Source organism: Enhydra lutris, unplaced genomic scaffold (assembly GCF_002288905.1).
Source record: "Enhydra lutris kenyoni isolate GAN:26980312 unplaced genomic scaffold, ASM228890v2 scaffoldscaffold18, whole genome shotgun sequence".
In the NCBI taxonomy this organism is placed as follows: Eukaryota; Metazoa; Chordata; class Mammalia; order Carnivora; family Mustelidae; genus Enhydra; species Enhydra lutris.
Window position 1 is genome coordinate 3089698 of NW_019154102.1, and position 18982 is coordinate 3108679.

Sequence of the window (18982 nt, forward strand, 5' to 3'; positions counted from 1 at the left end):
AGAAGCTTGTGTGTTGTATTATTAAGCATGTGTTGGAAATGAAATTCTGGTCAGTCTTTGCAAACAGTACCAATACACACACTCCAAGAAAAGGACCTGCCGTGTGAGTGGAGCCCGTGTGGGTTCATGCCTGGTACTCTGACCCGGTGAGCACTTACTTTTGAGGTCCAAGTTCCTGGCTCCCGCGGTGATTTGTGTTGTGATTTTCGTGTCGATCTTGACAGTGTGGAGATTGCTGGTGTCCCTTGATATCATCACATTGTGCCACTGATTGTCGTTGAGAGGTTTGTTTGAGCTCCCTTTGATGAGGTTAGCACCATTTCCCAAATCAAACACATAATGTAAGTACCTGGGAAGAAAGCAAAGGTTGAGAAAGTGCCATCGTTTCTTGAATTTTTGATGGAGTCCAACTAGATATTACAAACAGAGATATTTTTTTTTTCCATGTGGTTCAGTGCGTGCGAAAAGTCAGACAGTGAGTCGTACAGAGGCTCCGCTAACAAGAAAGTAAGAAACAATACGATTTCATCCAGGAGGATTACTCATTGTCTGCGTTAGTGAAAATTATTTTTAACATCATGGTCTACAACACACCTTATGACACTGGAAGGTCACCTTTCATGAGTCATTCCCTATTTCCACCACTATCTCCATCTTTTGCCAATTTCTTACACCTGCCCTCCTTTTGTCTTGGATGCCTGTTTCTTATATGGGAAACGTGCACTCATCCTTCAAGACTCAGCTCTGATATGCACTCCCAGCCTCACACATTTTCCTAATTTCCCCAAAGACTCTCCTGAATCTTTGCACATAATCATATGAGGCAACAGTTCATGCTGTTTTTCCATTATATCTATACATTTCCCATTTTAGTGCTTGGTACGTTCTCTAGTCCATTTGTAGCTATGTTATAATGTTCACTGATTGAAGGAATGAGTAACCAAATCAATTAAAAGACCTCAAATTTCCCTCACCATTTCAAGGAAATTTAGAAAAAAAAAAATTTCCTTCTAAATTATTCAAGGAATTCTGATACAGAACTAAGTTTGAATTAATGAGATTTTGTGGAATTAAAGCAATCTGATTACTTCATATTAGGTAATTAGCACACATTTCTATACATTTGTAGAAACTCTTTGGTAGAATTACAGTGTGCATAGTAAGGAAAACCACATTTGAAGTGTACAATTCATGGAAGGCTTATCATTATCATAACTCGGTATTATTTGTACCTTGTAAATGAAAATGTAGGTATAAAAGACTCTACTGATTTTCTATTAACTTTATAAGATACCTTCATAAGATAAGAAGTGATCTGAGCAAATATATTATTTAAGCCATTCCCCCACACCCCTGCCCACTTCCTTAGAAGCCAACATATGTGTTAAATGTATTTTTTTGGATATTGAGGTCCATTTTGCAAATTTTTATTTATTTGTCACCAAACTTACATATACTCACCCTTTAACTAATTCGACCACAATAAAGTCATTTCCATCCCCACTATTATATAGAATTAGTCCATCTAGGGATGTTGTCTTGAACTGGAAAAAAAGATGCATAGAAGTGTAGGCTTGCAATGTAGCTAAGGCAACATAGCTTGATTTGGTCTTGAAGGTGACAGGGTCTGCTATGATGTTCCTGAAGCCAAATCTGGCGTTGAGCTCGCAGTAATCTATGTCACCATTTTTACACAAGTCAATGTACGCCATTCCATTAAATGTCAGGCTCTGGAGGTGTCCAATGAAGTTGGAGGGGACAGAAGACAGATACCGGCGTTCTGTGATGATGCCAGTCTCTATGTTATGAAATTCCAGCCTTGTGTGATCACCTGCCATTTGACCTAAAAGGGAAGATAATGTATTACTATGGTTTTTTCTGTACCTGAATGAAACACCCAACTTGAGACTTCCATGACAATGATCATATTTTAAAATACAAGGATTCAAATGCCCATTGACTTCAGTTACATACAGTAAAAACATGGCAATGATATTAAAAGGTGAGGCTGGATACTTAACGATACTTAACTTTCTTAGGTCAGGTTTTAATCTCTGTCCAAGTTATAACCTTAACAAAAATAACCTTCAGTAGGCAAAGTTACAGAATTTTTAAAGTAGAAGAAATTAAGGAAGCAAGAAATAGAGAAAAAAGAAGGAAGGGAAAGAGGGAGGGAGAGAGAGGAAAAGAAAAAAGAGGGAAGGAATGAAGAAAGAAAGGAAAGAAGGGAGGGAAGAAGGAAGAAAAAGGGAGGAATTAAGGGCAATGATTATTGTCCTAAACCAACCCTTTAGAAAGTGATACATTCCAGTTTGGTGAGGATGTGCATTTCTTTATAAAGAAAAGCTCTTCAAGGGGCACCTGGGTGGCTCAGTGGGTTAAAGTTTCTGCCTTCGGCTCAGGTCTTGATCCAGGGGTCCTGGGATCGAGACCCACATTGGTCTCTCTACTCCTCAGGGAGCCTGGTTCCTCCTCTCTCTCTGCCTGCCTCTCTGCCTACTTGCGACCTCTGTCCGTCAAATAAATAAATAAAATCCTTAAGAAAAAAAAGGAAAGAAAGAAATGCTCTTCAAGAAAAAGAAAGGGGGGGGGGCACCTGGGTGGCTCAGAGGGTTAAGCCTTTGCCTCAGGTCATTATCTCAGGGTCCTGGGATTGAGCCCCGCATCAGGCTTTCTGCTTGGCAGGGAGCCTGCTTCCCCCTCACTCTCTGCCTCCTGTTTGTGATCTCAATCTCTCTGTCAAATAAATAAATAAAATCTTTAAAGAAAAAAAAAGATTGTGTATTTTCTGATGCTCAATAGCTAAAATGAAGGGCTGCTGACTATTCTTCCAACAATGAACCATGAAAATGTGTCTACAGTTAAATATGCACATTTCACCTTCCCTTTTCTGTGCTGAACAATTCCCACAGTCTTTCTGAACACTGGCCTCCCATCCACTGCCAAGTTTCTGTTGATTTCTTCTGGACACATGCCATTTTCTTTGCACTTATGTTTTGGATACTTCAAGTGGGTATACTATACAATATCAAGGCATGCCCAATTTTGAAAATATGAGTAACCTTAACTCACATTACCGTAAAGCACAATTATTTTTTAAACACTCTAGGATGAAGTTTGGATGCAGATTTATTTTATTGATTAACTTTTCAATTCAGCTCCCCCATGCCTCTGCATCCCACCGAATTACCCTGTCAACCCCATGAAAGCCCATCCTAATCCCATCTTTACTTCTAAGGTGATTACTGTAACCTATCTTACTGTTGAAGGTAAAATAAACAAAGATGTGAACCTGTTTCTCAGTGTACAACATAAAGTACTCTTATCATTGCTAGCTATTTGCTCCCAGCATCTTGTTCTTGTCTAATTAAACTGCCATTTGCTTTCTTCTGAAACTCAAAAAGGTCATTTAAATTGCAATCAAGTTCTTCCAGGTGCTAGCTTCACTATTCAATTTGGCATAATTGGAAAATTTATCGAGCTTGCCCTATCCCGTCATCCATGATATTAATGAAAATACTAATTAGAGCCAATCCTAGGATCAGACCCTGCGAAAATGCACTGAATCTTCTTCCCAGGTGGAATGAAGATTGAACAACCATCTCCGTGGGCCTCCCTCGACCAGTCTGACAGATTTCCATTTCCTTAGTCAAGACAGTAAAATATTAGATGGCATTTTGAGGAAATGCTAGTGAAACATAAACAGCATGCTTATTCTTGCGCAAGAAAAACTGTCTACATACATAATTGATTTCGATGCTTATAAATTCATTGGTGTAAAAAACTCTCCCCTGAGCTGTACTTAATTCCGCTTAATTTCCACACCTCTTTACTAATCCTTGATCCTGGTAACAGCATTCCTGCCATCCCTTGACTTGTTCTCTTTTCAGCTATCAGTTGGTTTGTTTTTTTTTTCCCCTGATTTTGTCTACGCAAACTTCTTTTTAATACAGAAAATATGATCGGGGCACCTGGGTGACTCAGTGGATTAAAGCCTCTGCCTTCGGCTCAGGTCATGATCCCAGGGTCCTGGGATCGAACCCCGCATCGGGCTCTCTGCTCAGCAGGCAGCCTGCTTCCTCCTCTCTCTCTCTCTCTGCCTGCCTCTCTGCCTACTTGTGATCTCTATCTGTCAAATAAAATAAAATAAAATCTTAAAAAAAAAAAAGAAAATATGACCATAAATAATTGTTTCTCCCCCTCTTTCTTCCCCATGATGCCTCCTTGTTGTCTGTCAGTTGTAAAAATAGTATTAAATCCCAAGCATTTCTGGTTTCTTGTATGACATCATTTCTCTCTCCTTCAGTTCTTTTGTTCAATGACCTCAATACTATTCTGCAGGGACCTACTTCGTTATTAGCAAGTAAAAGGAGGCTTTAATAATTTTCAAATATCATATCAGAAACACTGAATTAATAAGCTATATAAAAGGAAGCTATATAAAAGGAAGAATATAAAAAGCTGGAAAAACTCACTTGAGCTTTTATACTACTTTGGGTTTTTTTTTAAACCTATTTCATTATGTTAAAATCTGAGTCTTAACTCAATGAACCTACCTCAAGCCTGAAACTGTCAACGGTTTTTTCTTAAAAGCTCCATTAGTGAGACAACAGATAGTAAAGAAATGCCACCCCCAGGGCCCCCTCCCCCAAATTTCAAATGCTTAAAATTAAATATTATCTCAAACTGTCGAGTTCTTGATAGCTCTGAAACATGGAAGCACATTTTGCTTAGCAGGACCGAGAAGTTCAGTGATAAAAATAACAAGTGATGTCTGTTTTCTTTTCTCAAAGGAATAGAATATGTATGCAGATCATAAATAATAAAAAGGTAGTAAAACAGTTTGGGAGCAACCATGGCCCAGTTACAAGAAAAATCATTATGGCCCATGTTCAAGAGTCTTTTCTTTCTTTAATAAGCATATATAAATCGCATTGACAGTAATGGCAGATACGCTTGCTCGCGAGGGAGAATTAGCACCAAAAAGCCATTATCCACTGACTAAGAAGACATTAACTGCTGTCTTCTAAACATTTCTTTTTTTTCCCTCAGAATTTACTCCAGAATTTAATCCTCTGGTAGTAATGTAAGCACCTCTACTATTAGACACATATATTGATTATGAAAAAATAAAGGACATTAAAGGAGAAAGATTTTTTAAGTTTCCAAGCATTTAGAGATGGAGTGAAGAGAATCTGAAGTTAGCAAAATGCCTCTGACTAAAGGGTATGGGTATACCCAACTGACAGTGATCTCTAATGAAAATCGACCCCTGGACCATGTGTCTGCACAGAAGTCGTACCATGCAAACCAAATCTTTTTTTTTTTTTTAAACTTTTTTTTTTAATTTTATTTATTTGACAGAGAGAGATCACAAGTAGAGAGAGAGAGAGAGAGAGAGGAGGAAGCAGGCTCCCTGCCCAGCAGAGAGCACGATGTGGGACTCGATCCCAAGATCCTGAGATCATGACCTGAGCTGAAGGCAGAGGCCCAACCCACTGAGCCACCCAGGCAGCCCCCAAACCAAATCTTTAAACCCAAGGAGATAATAGTATCAGCCATTGTATGTTTAATCTTGTTCAGAGTGGGGCTATATTTCCGCTGCAGAACAAAATAACCCTCAGCCCTATATCAACTTGTTAATTCACTTAAAGTTATTGTACGTGTGGTGTAGATATACATAAGCGTCAGGTGTTGTGTGTTAGGAAATGAAGAAATAGTATCGTGAGGAGCAGACGTGGCTCCTTGGCTCCTGTTTTTGTAAGACTTATGGTATATTGGGGGAAAGGCAGACAAGAAGAGGTAAGGAAATGATAAAATATATATGACAAAACCAAAAAAAAGATAAAAACGTGTTACTAATTTGATAATCGGGGAGTTGTGTTGGTAATAGAATGGGGGCCTGAGTTGATATTTAAGTGAAATTTGAAGATTAAAAAAAGAAACACATGCTGAGAGCTGGAGAAGCAGAATAGGGAGGTGGACTCCAGGAAGGGGAACCAGAGGAACACAAGCTTTCATGTGAAAAAGAGCTAGAGGGTGTGGCTGGAGACTCAGGGTAACTGAAATTAGTGGCTCACGGGAAATGGGGAGGAGAGTCAGGAGCCAGGTAATCAGGCACAGTGCCTCCTTATTACACTCGCCAGCACGAGGTGGGGGGGGGGGCAGACAGAAGCCATGAGTTGGTGTCTGTGTGTGTGCGCTCAATCTCTCTAATATAGTAAAAATTGGAGACAATTTGAAGTAAAATAGAGCAGAAATGGAAATAAAAAGATGTCTGAAGTGAGATAATTTTGCAGATACAATCTGCAGGTTTTACCAATAGTGAACAGGTAGTAGAGAGGAGGGAAATTTTAAGTTAGGGGGTCCCCAGCAAAAGAAAAATGAGAGATAGCTTCCATGACATAAGAGAGAAGTCCTTTTAGTTCTACTTGCCCAAACACACTCCCCACAGAACTTCCTAGGAGGTGTCAGTATTACAAAGAAATGCAGAAGCGTCCACAGCTAAGGATTTCAAGGGAAAAAAAGTGAATGCAAAAGCTAATGGTCTCTACCAGCCTGGAAATAGCCTAACCATATCAGAGACAATAAATCAGTGGTAAAAACTCACAGTGCTATTTCAAAAGTAAGCAAGACCCGGTATTCCTTACCTGAGATGAGGGCCCAAGACCCTACCCAGTTTATACCGATTTTGGACCCTGCCTGGAGCTGGTTCCCTTGTCGGACAGTGACCTTTGCTTCATTATAATGCTACAGTCTCCGCCCAAGGAGGAGCCCGAGCGTCATTACCGTAATTGACGATGCAGGTCTAGATGTGCCTTCTAAGTACGCTTGAGCAAGCTTCTACCTGGGATGACAACATTCACCTGTTTGAACATCATTCCTACCCCTAAATAAAAGGAACCCCTCTCCTCCTGTGTAGGGAGTCAAGGGCTTGGAAATTACTCCTCGTCCTCTCTTTTTGTCACAAATATTGTTTGCTTTGTGTGACAACTCCACCTGGTGTCGTCACCATCTGTAAGGCATCGAGGAGTGAACTCGGGTTAACTCCATTACCGGATGATGATGCCCAGCCTGCTGGCTTGAGTAACTGCACACACGGTAAATGTCGGTCAAAGGAAGACACGCTATCCTACACACACACATACAAAACACAGAGTTCCAGATTTTTTAGACAGACTAAGTGAGGAGTTGAAACCTAAGGAATCCCATATAGCCTGTAGAATCCTTTCCTCTCTAAGGCCTAGGGAATCCCTCCCTTGTTAAGTTTCTTTGCTGGCAAAGGCTGCCGGGCCTCATGGCCCTAGGTGAGGTACAGACATTCCCAAGAATGAATGGCCTGAGAATGCACAGTGCTGTGTTCAAGGCTTAACAGTATATTTAACTCTAACTTAAAGATGAGGTCAAATGTAGGAAGAAATGCATGAAGAGTGTCTAGTGCTTTCCTTTAAATTCTTTTCCTGTTTAGTGATTCCTGGCTTGCTCTAAAATTTAGTGGAAAAAAAAAAAAAAAACCGAAACCAAAACACACACACACACACACACACACACACACACACACACGTGATGAGGGAACAGAAGGCTGGCTGAGGACAAAGCAAAAGCTGACACCCTGCAACTTACCCCACCCCCACTCCTGGGTGGGACATATGTGACATTCTTTAGGAATCTACGACATTAACTATCTTAATGTCAATACCTTGCTAGAGGAAAAAAAAACCTGGACAATGACAAGGCCTCAAGGCATCTGGTATCTTATAGGTCCTCTGTAGCACATGAAAGTTCTATTGAAATCTCCCTTTTCCTTACCTCCCCCAACCCTATCCTATAAAACCTGCCACCCCTCACAACCCTGGGGCAGCAGCTCTCTCTGCCCCTGGGTCCTGTCCTGTGCTTTAATAAACCACTATTTTGCACCAAGGACGTCTCAAGAATTCCTTCTTGATCATCGGCTCCGGACCTCACCCCACCGAACCTCACCTGTATTCTAAAACTTCATCACACACCCACACACAACCAACCAACCAACCAAACAAAAAGCCATTGCTTTCCTGACTCATGGTTGGCTTCGAGTCGCCACTGGAGTGTTTGAAAAAAATTCCATTTCTAAATTTAAGCCTTAGTGGCAACCCATTGCCCACTTTGGAAACTTTTTTCATGCTACATAAATCAAACCTTTTTTATTCTTATGAATTGTTGGCTTTTGTGAGATCTCCACAAAACCTAATCTCCCAAATACGAATCACCTTGATGAAAATTCACCAGTTAAAGGTAAATTAATGTGAAAATAAAACTGTCTTTAGCTCTGTACAGCAAGATTCTGGGAGCTGGGAGCAAGAAAAAGGTGAGATAGGCTTTTTCCTTTGGGGGGGATTTGGGGGGAAATACATAATTTGGATGAATCATCAATATTTACTCGGCTTATATTCCCATTCATTTTAAAACTCTGAGAAAGACTATGTTGGTTTTTACTACTGAAAAAAAAAATCAACTCCTACAGAGGATAAAATCAAGTTTCTGCTCTAAAGCCTTGGGCAATTTTGAGAAAGAGTAGATGGCAAGCTAATTTACTGAAATACTAGTTTATATTTTGTTCTTCCTTCAATTCTAAAAAGCTGGCCAAGTATTTTGCCTCAAAGGGTATTTCTTGGCAGGAAGTGGAAGCTGCTGGAAAATAATGCCTTCCCCAGTCTTTTGCAAGGGCTGGATTTGCAAGGTTTCTCTAGAAAAGAAAAAAAAAAAAAAAAAAAGGAAAAGGAAAGGAGAGAACAGAATGCATTTGAGGACTGACAGAGACAAGGGGATTACCACCTAATATGAGAGAGGAGAGAGAATTTTGGTGGGATTTAGAAGTGCTGAGTTCCGGCATCCTGCTCTCTGCTCAGGGTAAAGGGTTCAGAGAGAATCCGTGAGGTACACATAGGGGAACTGGACCTGGACCACAGCCCACAGATCCTGGCAGGAGTCAGCAAAGGCCCAGTCTCCCACTTAGGACAGGAGCAACAGGGTTCTTGCAATTCAAACGACAAACTGGGAAAAGTGTTTTTGGTGAGAACAAGCACAGAGAAAAGACAAAGGGAGCCTCTGCCCGATCCAAGGTGGGCAGTAGGGAGTGGAGGCAAAGATGACTATCATTAACTATCGTGTAAATCCAGAAGAAATGCCCAAGGCCTTTCTGATTTAAATTGTGCTGATTTAAATTGACATAAGACAATTAAGAAATATTCCATTTCATGAATATGAAAGGTAGGTCCACCTACCTGAGTAGGTGGACCAAGATTCATATTATAATTTTAATAATACATGCTAAACAAAAACCTGGTAAACAAATGCCTTAGGATATATTTGTCTTCCAAAGTTGGGAATTCTGAAAAGGATTCCTTTTCTTTCAGATCATAAGCCAAACCTCATCAATGGCCTATGAATTCCCAACGAAGTCTTACATGCCAGAGTCCCAGTATGAACCAGCCAAGGAGATATGAGTAACTTTGCCACAAAGAGCTAGTTCATGCCCAGGAACAGCACAATGGAAACCCATGATGGCAGCTTAGGAAGGATTCCTTAACGGAGTTCTTTTGGGAGTTCCCCATTGAATAGGTCACTAGTTTGTTCCTACATCTATAAGCAAACTATATCCATGTAAGTATCTATTAATTCTGTTTCCTAACATGATTGCTGGTGGTAGATAAAGGCATGGCCATTTAAATAAACAAAGGGATGGTGTATTCCCTGAAAGGTGAAGAAGGCAATTCACTGAGTTAGAACATAGCTATTCATTTAGAAGCTTAATAGGAATCTATGCAATTGAAAATATGTATCTTGAATTTTCCATGAAAATTAGATGGCAATTCATTTAGGGGCTGTTTCTGGAATTTTCTATGTTACATTGATCATATTCATGTTCCGTTCATCACTTCTTAATTCAAAATATGTTGCACTGATTTTTTAAAAGCATGCTAGTGTTGTACATACCTACAAGGCTAAATACATAATACGGGGAAGGACAAATTAAATTGAAATAAAACTAATTATATTTCAAGCGAACAGTATAACTACACTAAAGGAAAGAAAGATAGGAAGAAAAGAAAGAAAAAGGGGGGAGGGAGAGAAGGAAGGAAACAAGGCAAGTTATCATCCAAGTTACTTATAAACTCAGCATTTGATGGTATCTGTTAAGTCTTAGGCAATGGGGAATGAGAGAATCACAAACTAATCCTGAATTGTTTTTTAGTTGATTTATTAATTGTAGTGGTATGGGCAATGTCAAGAAATCCTGAAACTATTTTAGATTCATTTTTGGATGTAGCACATGAGTGACTGACATCACTGGGAGCAAGGATGCCACCACAGAAGAAGGAACATGGAAACACCGAATGTGGGAAGTTAGGAAGCAATGATGTCAAAATGGAGGTACCACTGTGAACTCATATTTTCTAAAATATGCATATATGCATGTCTATGTGCACATGTATTTTTGCAGATTTGCATCCACTGTGTGGATGACTTGGGTTTTATCAAAAGGAGTAGATATGAGGAGTCCGTGCCTAAGGTCATGTCCAAGAGGTGAGAATACCGAGCTCCCGGGGACAAGGATGGGTGAAAATCACAGAGGAACATTCTTCAGTTCAGTGTGGGTGTATTTATAGGTATATATGTAGGTGTACATGTAGATACTTGAATATATTTCCTATCTTTGTCTGCTGAAAGGATCAGGAAACAAATATACTTGAGGCACATCAAGCACACCAACCACCCAGATTTTGGACGATAATATCATTTGTGACTAAATGAAAACTGAAGGGCTGATTCCGGAGCTGGGGAATGGTAGGTATCAACTGTGCCTGGAATGTCCTGACATGGCAGAAAGTAAGGAAGGGCCAAAAAACAAAACAAAACAAAACCCACACAAACAAAAACAAAAACAAAAAAACCTGAAAATGTCACAGTACAACAAAGACCAGCTTCATGGGACTCACAGAGGCTCCCAAAGTGGGACAGTCTGAGCACCAAAATAATTAAGTAATTATAAACTTTTGGAAAAACAGAAACTCGTGGGTCCTTACCAATAAGGAAGAAATGAAGGAAGGGAGGAAAGAAGGAAGGATGAGTGGAAGGAAAGGAGAGAGAAAAGGAAGGGAGAAAGGAAAATGAAAGGAAAAAAAAAGAGAGAAAAGGAAAAGAAAAAAAGAATTCTGACTCTAAATGTAGAGCAAGTGCTGGAGGTGGAAAATAATCATTCTGTAACTACTGCAGGGAAGACTGGATGAGGAGAAAATCTTCAATGGATGCTAAATCTAGAGAGAACTTCTCGTGAGATACGGCTTATTTTCATGGTCTTAATGTCTCTGACAGACAGCTTAGTAGTGACAAGGGAGAAAACATACTCTTCATGCAGAGGAGAAACTGGACTGAGTGTTGACCAAGTGGTTACATTAAATCACCACCGGTCAAGGGCAGGGATGTCCCAAGCCTTCACCTGGGGTACTGGAAGGAGGCCACAATGACACCTATGCAATATTCTACCCCAAAATGCAAAATCTGACTTTAATCACAAGAAAGTATCAAACACAAATGAGTGACTCTACAGTGACAAAAGGTGGGAGGTTTATAGATTTCAAAAATGTCAATGTCATGAAGACCAAAAAAAAAAAAAAAAAAAAAAAAAGTCAATAGAAATGTTTTAGATGAAAGAAAGCTAAAGAGACCTGAGAACTATATGTGGTGTCTGACCCCAGGCTGCACACTGTGCTGGAGGGGAAGTGCTATAAAAGACAGCACTGGGTCAACCGACTAAACTGAAGTATGGAGGACAGAACAGATGAAATATATTGCATCCAAGCAACATTTACTGAAGTTGGTAGCTCTTTGTTAGTAAGGGGATATCGTTATTTTTAGAAAATGCATACTTGAGTAGTTAGGAGTAAACGGCCAGTTTGTATTTAAATTTTGCTCAACTGGTTATGGAAGAAAAAAATAGTCATGAAAATGTCAAAGGAAATGAGATACAATGTTCGTAAGAGTAAAGATACATCAGTGTTCTTTGTACTGTTTTATTTTTTTAATTTTTAATTACTTTTTAAAAAAAGATTTTATTTATTTATTTGAGAGAGAGAGAGGGAGAGAGAGAGAATGAGGGGTGGGGGGTAGAGGGAGAGGGACAAGCAGACTCCACACTGAGCATGGAGCCCAATGTGGGGCTCAATCCCACAACTCTGAGATCATGACCTGAACCCAAAACAAGAGTTGGTTGTTAAATTGAGTGAGAAACTCAGGAGCCCTAGTACTATATTTATTTTTTATTTTTTTATTTGAAATTATTTCTAAATAAAATTTAACAAAATGTGTTACACCATACTTTTGTTTCTATCCTTTCTTCATCCACTGAAGTTTACGACTTGCGACTTTATATCCTGAAGCATCTAATACAATGCCACAGGATTTATTTTGCTTAAAAAATATTCTCTCAGATAACTCTCAAGCTTTGCAATAGCCTGAAGGTCTAGGAAAAATAAACACCTTAGTTGACAGCATTGACCCATTTGCCCCAAAAGGCTTTTCTAGCTCTATCAACTACCATATGGATTCAAGAAGCAAAACAAAACTTCTCTGTCCCTGAACACTGGTCTGTGTAGCCCCATCAGAGCCCTTCTGCCTTGTATGAATGCTCCCCCACATATTTTATCATTTTCATCACCCTCTCTTTACAGCCTAGTTCAAATATAATCTACTGCTTTAAGCGATCCTTGAAACCAGGGTCCTCAACTTCTCTTCTGAACCCCAAGAACATGAGTTGCTTACATCAACCATCCAGTCCATCATCTACTGCCCTAGACTCTCAGTTCTTGTTAAAGTTTTAGATATGTGTCTGTCTTCATGACACGATATTGTATCTGGGAAAGTACTTGTCCTTGAATCATACCCTTATTAGGATATTAATGAATATAAAATAATGGACCATGAGTCGAAAAACAAATCAACAACAACAATATAAACGAGCCTAGGTCCTCTTCTAACTTCTGGCAACAGTGGCATTTCAAAGACACAGAAGTCACCAAACCCCTCTGAACCTCAGTTTCCTCATCTATAAAGTGAGGGTGCATACGTCCGGTCTATTTCATTGCACTGTGTGAGATTTAAGACACACTGAGGGACTGATGAACGTTCCTCTGTGGTTTTCATCTGTCCTTGTCCCCGGGGGCTAGGTATTCACAACCTCTTGCACATGACCTTTGACACTAACTCTTCATTTCTCCTCCTTTTGATAAAACCCAAATCATCCCAACGATGGATGCTAATCTACAAAAATGATTCATTCTTCTTCTAAGAATCGTCCTTGACCTAAACCAGCTGAACTTCAGTTGACACTCTTGCCAAAGCCTGGCAAAAATTCTGCTTTCCTTCCTCAAGTTCACACCGTTCCTTAAAGCCTTCTCATGTTTGGCAATTTTGAATAAGGGCTTATGTTAACAACTTTCTGATTGATTTTCTTCCTCAGGTAACAAAATGATACAACATAGTAGTGGTTTCTAAGTGCTAATCCACGAACCAGCTGCATGAGAGTCCCCTCTAAAGAGATTTTCAACAAACAAATAAAAAGCCCCCAAAACCTAAAACAAAACAACAACAACAAAAGGAAAAGAAAAACAATTACTGGGCTCCTCCTAGACTTTCTCTGATGTCAGGCCAGGAACTGGTCCTTTTAAAGCCCTTCAGGTGATTCTGAAATTAAACTGCACCTACACGTAGAAAAAAGCTCTGGAAAGCCATAAAGGGCTGTTGAAATGTAAGATAGTCAAGACAGCTAAAATTTGGTAGTTTGGTTCATCTGAACTCAGAAACGATTCTCTCAAAAGTTAAAATCCCACACATGTTATTTCCACATTGATATAATCAACCGATCTCTGATCATGGGAACCCCTCAGGGCTGAATGTAGGACACACTTCCCTGCTGCACAAGGACTATCTTGTGTCTTGTTCTAAAATAATTAATAATTTTAGAGATGTTCTCTAAAAAAGAAAAAGAGTTAAGTCCCAGTGGGTCACGAGCTTGGAGTTATTTTCAGCAGAGACAACAAAGGTGCACCAATTCCTCTTTCTTTCGGTTTCCCTAAGTCTCTGGGGTGGACTTTTACACAGCTCACCTCAGTGAGGAATCTGTATACCAAGGATTGAACATGGCATCTTTAATATTAGAGTTTAACCAACTGAGGTAAATAGATCAGAAATGATCTATTACAGCTTATGAGAAAGTGGTTCACCCGACAGAATGCCAGCATATCTATCAATTTCCCCAGACACTAAAAAGTGTAACTTGCTGCTGTTCATTGCCCAAATATATAAAAAACAAAGAAATTGAACAGAAATTGGCATGTAAACAATGACTTCAATATTTTATAAGGCCCTAAGATATTTATCAAGCCACAACACTGAAATATATAACATCTTCTTGAATTATTAAACAGGAAAGAACATGACATGAAAGTATTGCTCATTTGAGAGAAAAAAACATTTAACATGCTGCTTATTGAATGGCACTGTTGCTAGAAATATTGGAACAAAAAAATGAACTGTGTGTATCAGCATCAAGTTTTGTGGTTGGTTTTCACAGTCCCCTGTAAGAAATGGGAAGGACTAACGCTTCAGCAAAAGAAAAGGCAATGGAAACAGGGGGATTTACCTGTCATGGCCTGTTGGTCATCCACGGTTAACTTTAAACTTTTTCCCCGACGGACCACACGCACTGTGTGCCATTCGTTATCATTGAGGTTATAGCCGGCAAAAAGGGTCTCGGGACCTTTGCCTGTAGAATATGCCAAACAGTCATTATGGACACTCAGAATCAGTCAAGCAAATGAACCTCACAGAGAGTGAGAGAAAGAGACAAAGTAAGGGGTGGGGGGGGGAGCACGGGAGAGGGAGGAGAGACAAGAGAGAAAGAAATGAGAGAGAGAGGTGAGAGTGAGAGAGAGAGAGAGAAGAGAGGAGAGAGGAGAGACTGGCTGGATCAATTTTCAAGCCCATTAGAGTCAGAGCAAGCAAGGAAAATGACAAGTTAACAGACATTCAGGTGTGACACTTTAAGAAGATCTTTAACATTATGCATTAATCAGACAAGGGAATGAACCTTGTTGTCATAAATAGGCACAGTCAATACAGCATCGGGAAGCCTCCCAAATTTACACACACTTGCTTGTTGTTGTTACTGTGGTGGTTATTGTTTTTCCCAAGGAATTCTCTGATCTTTGCAGTTATGGCTTTCTTACTAATGAAGCTGACAGCAGTGTTGTAGCCTCTGACTCCGGGGAGAGAGCAGATCCTAAGCTTCAGGTGCAGCAACTAGCTGATTAGATCCCGGTGAGGAGACTGCCTCGGGCACCGAGGTGTGGGCTGACTGCTCTTCAGTCCTGTATCACGTACTTCCGATGTCCCCCCAGTTCTTAGGTTTATAGAATGTTGTGTCTAAAACCCAAGTCCAGTGGAGTGGATTTAGATAAAGGTATTGACTCGTGGGAAATGAGGAAAAAAGTCACAGCAGATAAAGGTCCAAGTGTTGGGTGGGAAGGAACAAAGAAAAGTGAGTTTGAATAGCGCTAGTGGGTAGGGATTCCCAGCTGAGGACCAAAAGAAAAAAGGCAGAAATGTAACCACCTGGGAAAGGAGCGGCTGGTGAATCTATGCAAATCCACACAAATCAATTACAAATGGATTTACATGGGCTTAGAATAGACAAATCATTTCAGAAAGTTGTTTTATGGAAATCACTGAAATGACAAAGTTAGACAAACATCCTTCTTCTATTTAAAAACAAAGCAATGAAAAAAATTAATATGCCTGGAAATTTTTTTTTCAAAGATTTCATTTATTTATTTGTCAGAGAGAGAGAGGGAGAGAGAGCAAGCACAGGCAGACAGAATGGCAGGCAGAGGCAGAGGGAGAAGCAGGCTCCCTGATGAGCAAGGAGCCCGATGCGGGACTCGATCCCAGGATGCCGGGATCATGACCTGAGTAGAAGGCAGCTGCTTAACCAACTGAGCCACCCATAATATGCCTGGAAATTTTTTAATTAAAAAAGTATTTCCACTAATATGACACTATGATTCACTGAAAAAAGTAAAGTTTTTAAAGATACGTTATTTGGGAATGGATTTGCCTCTCCCCGCCCACAAGTTTTCTAAGTACTGAAAAGTGTTGGTATGCTAAAATAATGGAAGACATGGCATCATTGAGTTTCATGACTTTCAGGTGATTCAGGATCCGGCTTGGGTTCATAATTTCTTCAACCAAATTCTACCAGCAAAACCAATCAATGTCCAAGACTCATAGGAGGACATAGAAAAGGCCAATAAGAAGGAGAAAGAGGAAAAAAAAAATGAAAAGGAAAAGGAAAGAAAAGAAAAGGGAAGGAAAGGAAAGGAAAGGAAAGAAAAAGAAAGGAAAGGAAAGAAAAAAGAAAAGAGGAAAGAAAAAAAGAAAAGAAAGAAAAAGAAGAGAAGAAAAGAAAAGAAAAAAAGAAAGTAATAGAATCAAGTAGAAGAACCTCCGTAGTCCATCCAACAACATCATTGTTTGCTTTTGGTACTGCTGGCTATCCTGAGTTCTCTCTTAGGATGTAACAGGTACAAGTTCTGCCTTCTGTGGTTGGGGTTTCTCTGGGGCTTAAAACAAACAGGTAAGACAAGCTAAATTTTGCAGGACGAACTACTTCATGCCTTTAAAAGAAACCATCATTAAGCTTAGAAATAATCTCTTTTTGTTTCCTTAGAAAAGTTAAATTATACATCCGGATACATGAATAAAAACGAGTCTAGACAGAACAGTTTTTAGAGATTGATCAGTAAAAAACTAGAGGAAGCCTCTTAGTTCAGCAACTGTGAAAAAAAAAAAAAAAAGGCTTTGAGACCAAATGTTGAAAGCAAGTTCCATGATCAAAGGGACTCTTTGTAGTTTCAACAGCGAAGAAAGCAGTGCTTTAATAACTCTGCAGAATCTTAGCATCCTACTGGCAGTGAGGGTCATTCTTAGTTTTGATCTTTGAAAAGAGAATATATCATGTTAAAGCTATTTTTATAGGTAAGACTTTTTCTCTTAGAAATATGTGCTTTTGAAGCAGCTCCACTCCCGTTCTCTTAATTTTAAAAGTGTTTTGTCAAGAAAAAGAAGCTTAGGGGTGATATCATCATTATACCCCATTCTGGGCTTCATCTTGCTCTCAAGTCATAATGCTTAATCTATAAAACAACTATTTCCATAACAACAGGCACAAAATCCAATTAAAAATAACCCTTTGGTTCATAAAAATCTCTGTGGGCCAACTTGAAGCTCCTTTCTTGCATTATTGAAAATGTGAAGAGATTGATTTTGGAAGATAAGGTTTTTAAAAATGCACTTAATATTCTCAGTTCAAAACAGTGCTATCTATGCAACGTGGAGTGTAATGGATAGTACCCTGAACAAGGAGTTAAGAATTGTGGTCGGTAGCCCTTGATTTGCTATGAAGAAAGAAGTTGGGGGCCAGTAAATGCTTATTATGTGCCAGGCATTTTATCTGTTAACTTATGTCATCTTTACACTGCTATCATTTTGCAGCTATGGAACTGAAGGCCTAGGAAGCTAAAACTTCTTGCCTCAAGGTCACACAGCTAAAATGTGATAGAAAAGTGTTCCATCCTATGTTTAAGGGGCTCAAAGCCTGCATGCCTCCCCTCCCCCGCACTAGCCTGCCTCCAGCTATATGACCTTTGGCTAGAAACAAACTTTTCAGTTGCCCTACATCTAGACAAAGGAAAGCTGCTCTGTTATGACTTCCAGCTTGCTCTACAGAATGATGACAATGCTAGGAAATCTTACACAACTTTTTCGTAAGTCATGGTAGATGGAAAACTCTAAATAGCACACCATACCTCTAAAGGTGCTAAAGGCATGATAGAGAAGAAGGGCCATCAATTTGGGACTGAATCCACATAATTAGCAATTAAAAAAAAAATTATTTAGGGTGCACCTGGGTGGCTCAGGGGGTTAAAGCCTCTACCTTCGGCTCAGGTCATGATCCCAGAGTCCTGGGATAGAGCCCCGCATCGGGCTCCCTGCTCAGCGGGGAGCCTGCTTCCCTCTCTCTCTCTCTGCCTGCTTCTCTGCCTACTTGTGATCTCTGTCTGTCAAATAAATCAATAAAATCTTAAAAAAAAAAAAGATTTTATTGATTTATTTGAGAGAGAAGGAGCATGAGCAGAGCCGAGAGAGAAGCAAACTCCCGGCCAAGCAGAGAACCCAATGCAGGACTCGATCCTAGGACTCTGGGATTTTGACCTGAGTTGAAGGCAGACGCATAACCAACTGAGCCACTCAGGCCCCCCTCATAATCAGCAATTTGCTAACACATTCAGCTTCTGGTGGTCTCAACAGCACAACGGAAGGCGGGAGATGGTGTAGACATCTCTGTAATGCCTTAGAGGTCTCACATTCCCACATCTAAAACCTATGGGACTGGTAAAGAAAGATGGCTTAACTGTTTTAATTTTGAGTTTGAGAGTCATTTGTCCTCTTGTAAAAATTTTAATGGCAAAATTATAGTCACTACAGCCACTGATGATCTGAATTCCTTTTGAGATTTCCTCTTCTTTTGAGGATATCAAAATATCGGCAGTAACATCTTTCTCCCAGCATTAATATGAGTGTTATGGGCTGAATGTTCATGTGTTGAAGCCCTAATCTCTCGTATGATGATGTTAGGAAGGAGGTGGGGCCTTTGAGAGGTAATTAGGCTTAGATGAGGTCATGAGGGTAAAGCCTCAGGACAGGACTGATGACCTTATAAAAAGAGATATCAGAGCTCTCTCTTTCATGGAAGGACACAGAAAGAAGGTGGTGGCCATCTGCAAGCCAGGAAGAGAGCTCTCACTGAGAGCCAAGCCTGCCAACAGCGACCTTGGATTTAAAGTCCAGAACTATGAGAAATAAATGTTTGTCATTCAAGTTACACAGT

General features: G+C 39.9%; 1 protein-coding gene across 1 annotated transcript in view; it reads right to left on the minus strand.

The window, feature by feature from the left end:
- LOC111148008 (neurexin 1) overlaps positions 1–18982 on the minus strand; it is a 1160981-nt gene that overhangs the window by 590284 nt on the left and 551715 nt on the right. The window contains 3 exon segments of the mRNA XM_022504343.1: positions 159–349; positions 1462–1843; positions 14678–14800. Coding sequence (XP_022360051.1) covers positions 159–349; positions 1462–1843; positions 14678–14800 — 696 coding nt within the window.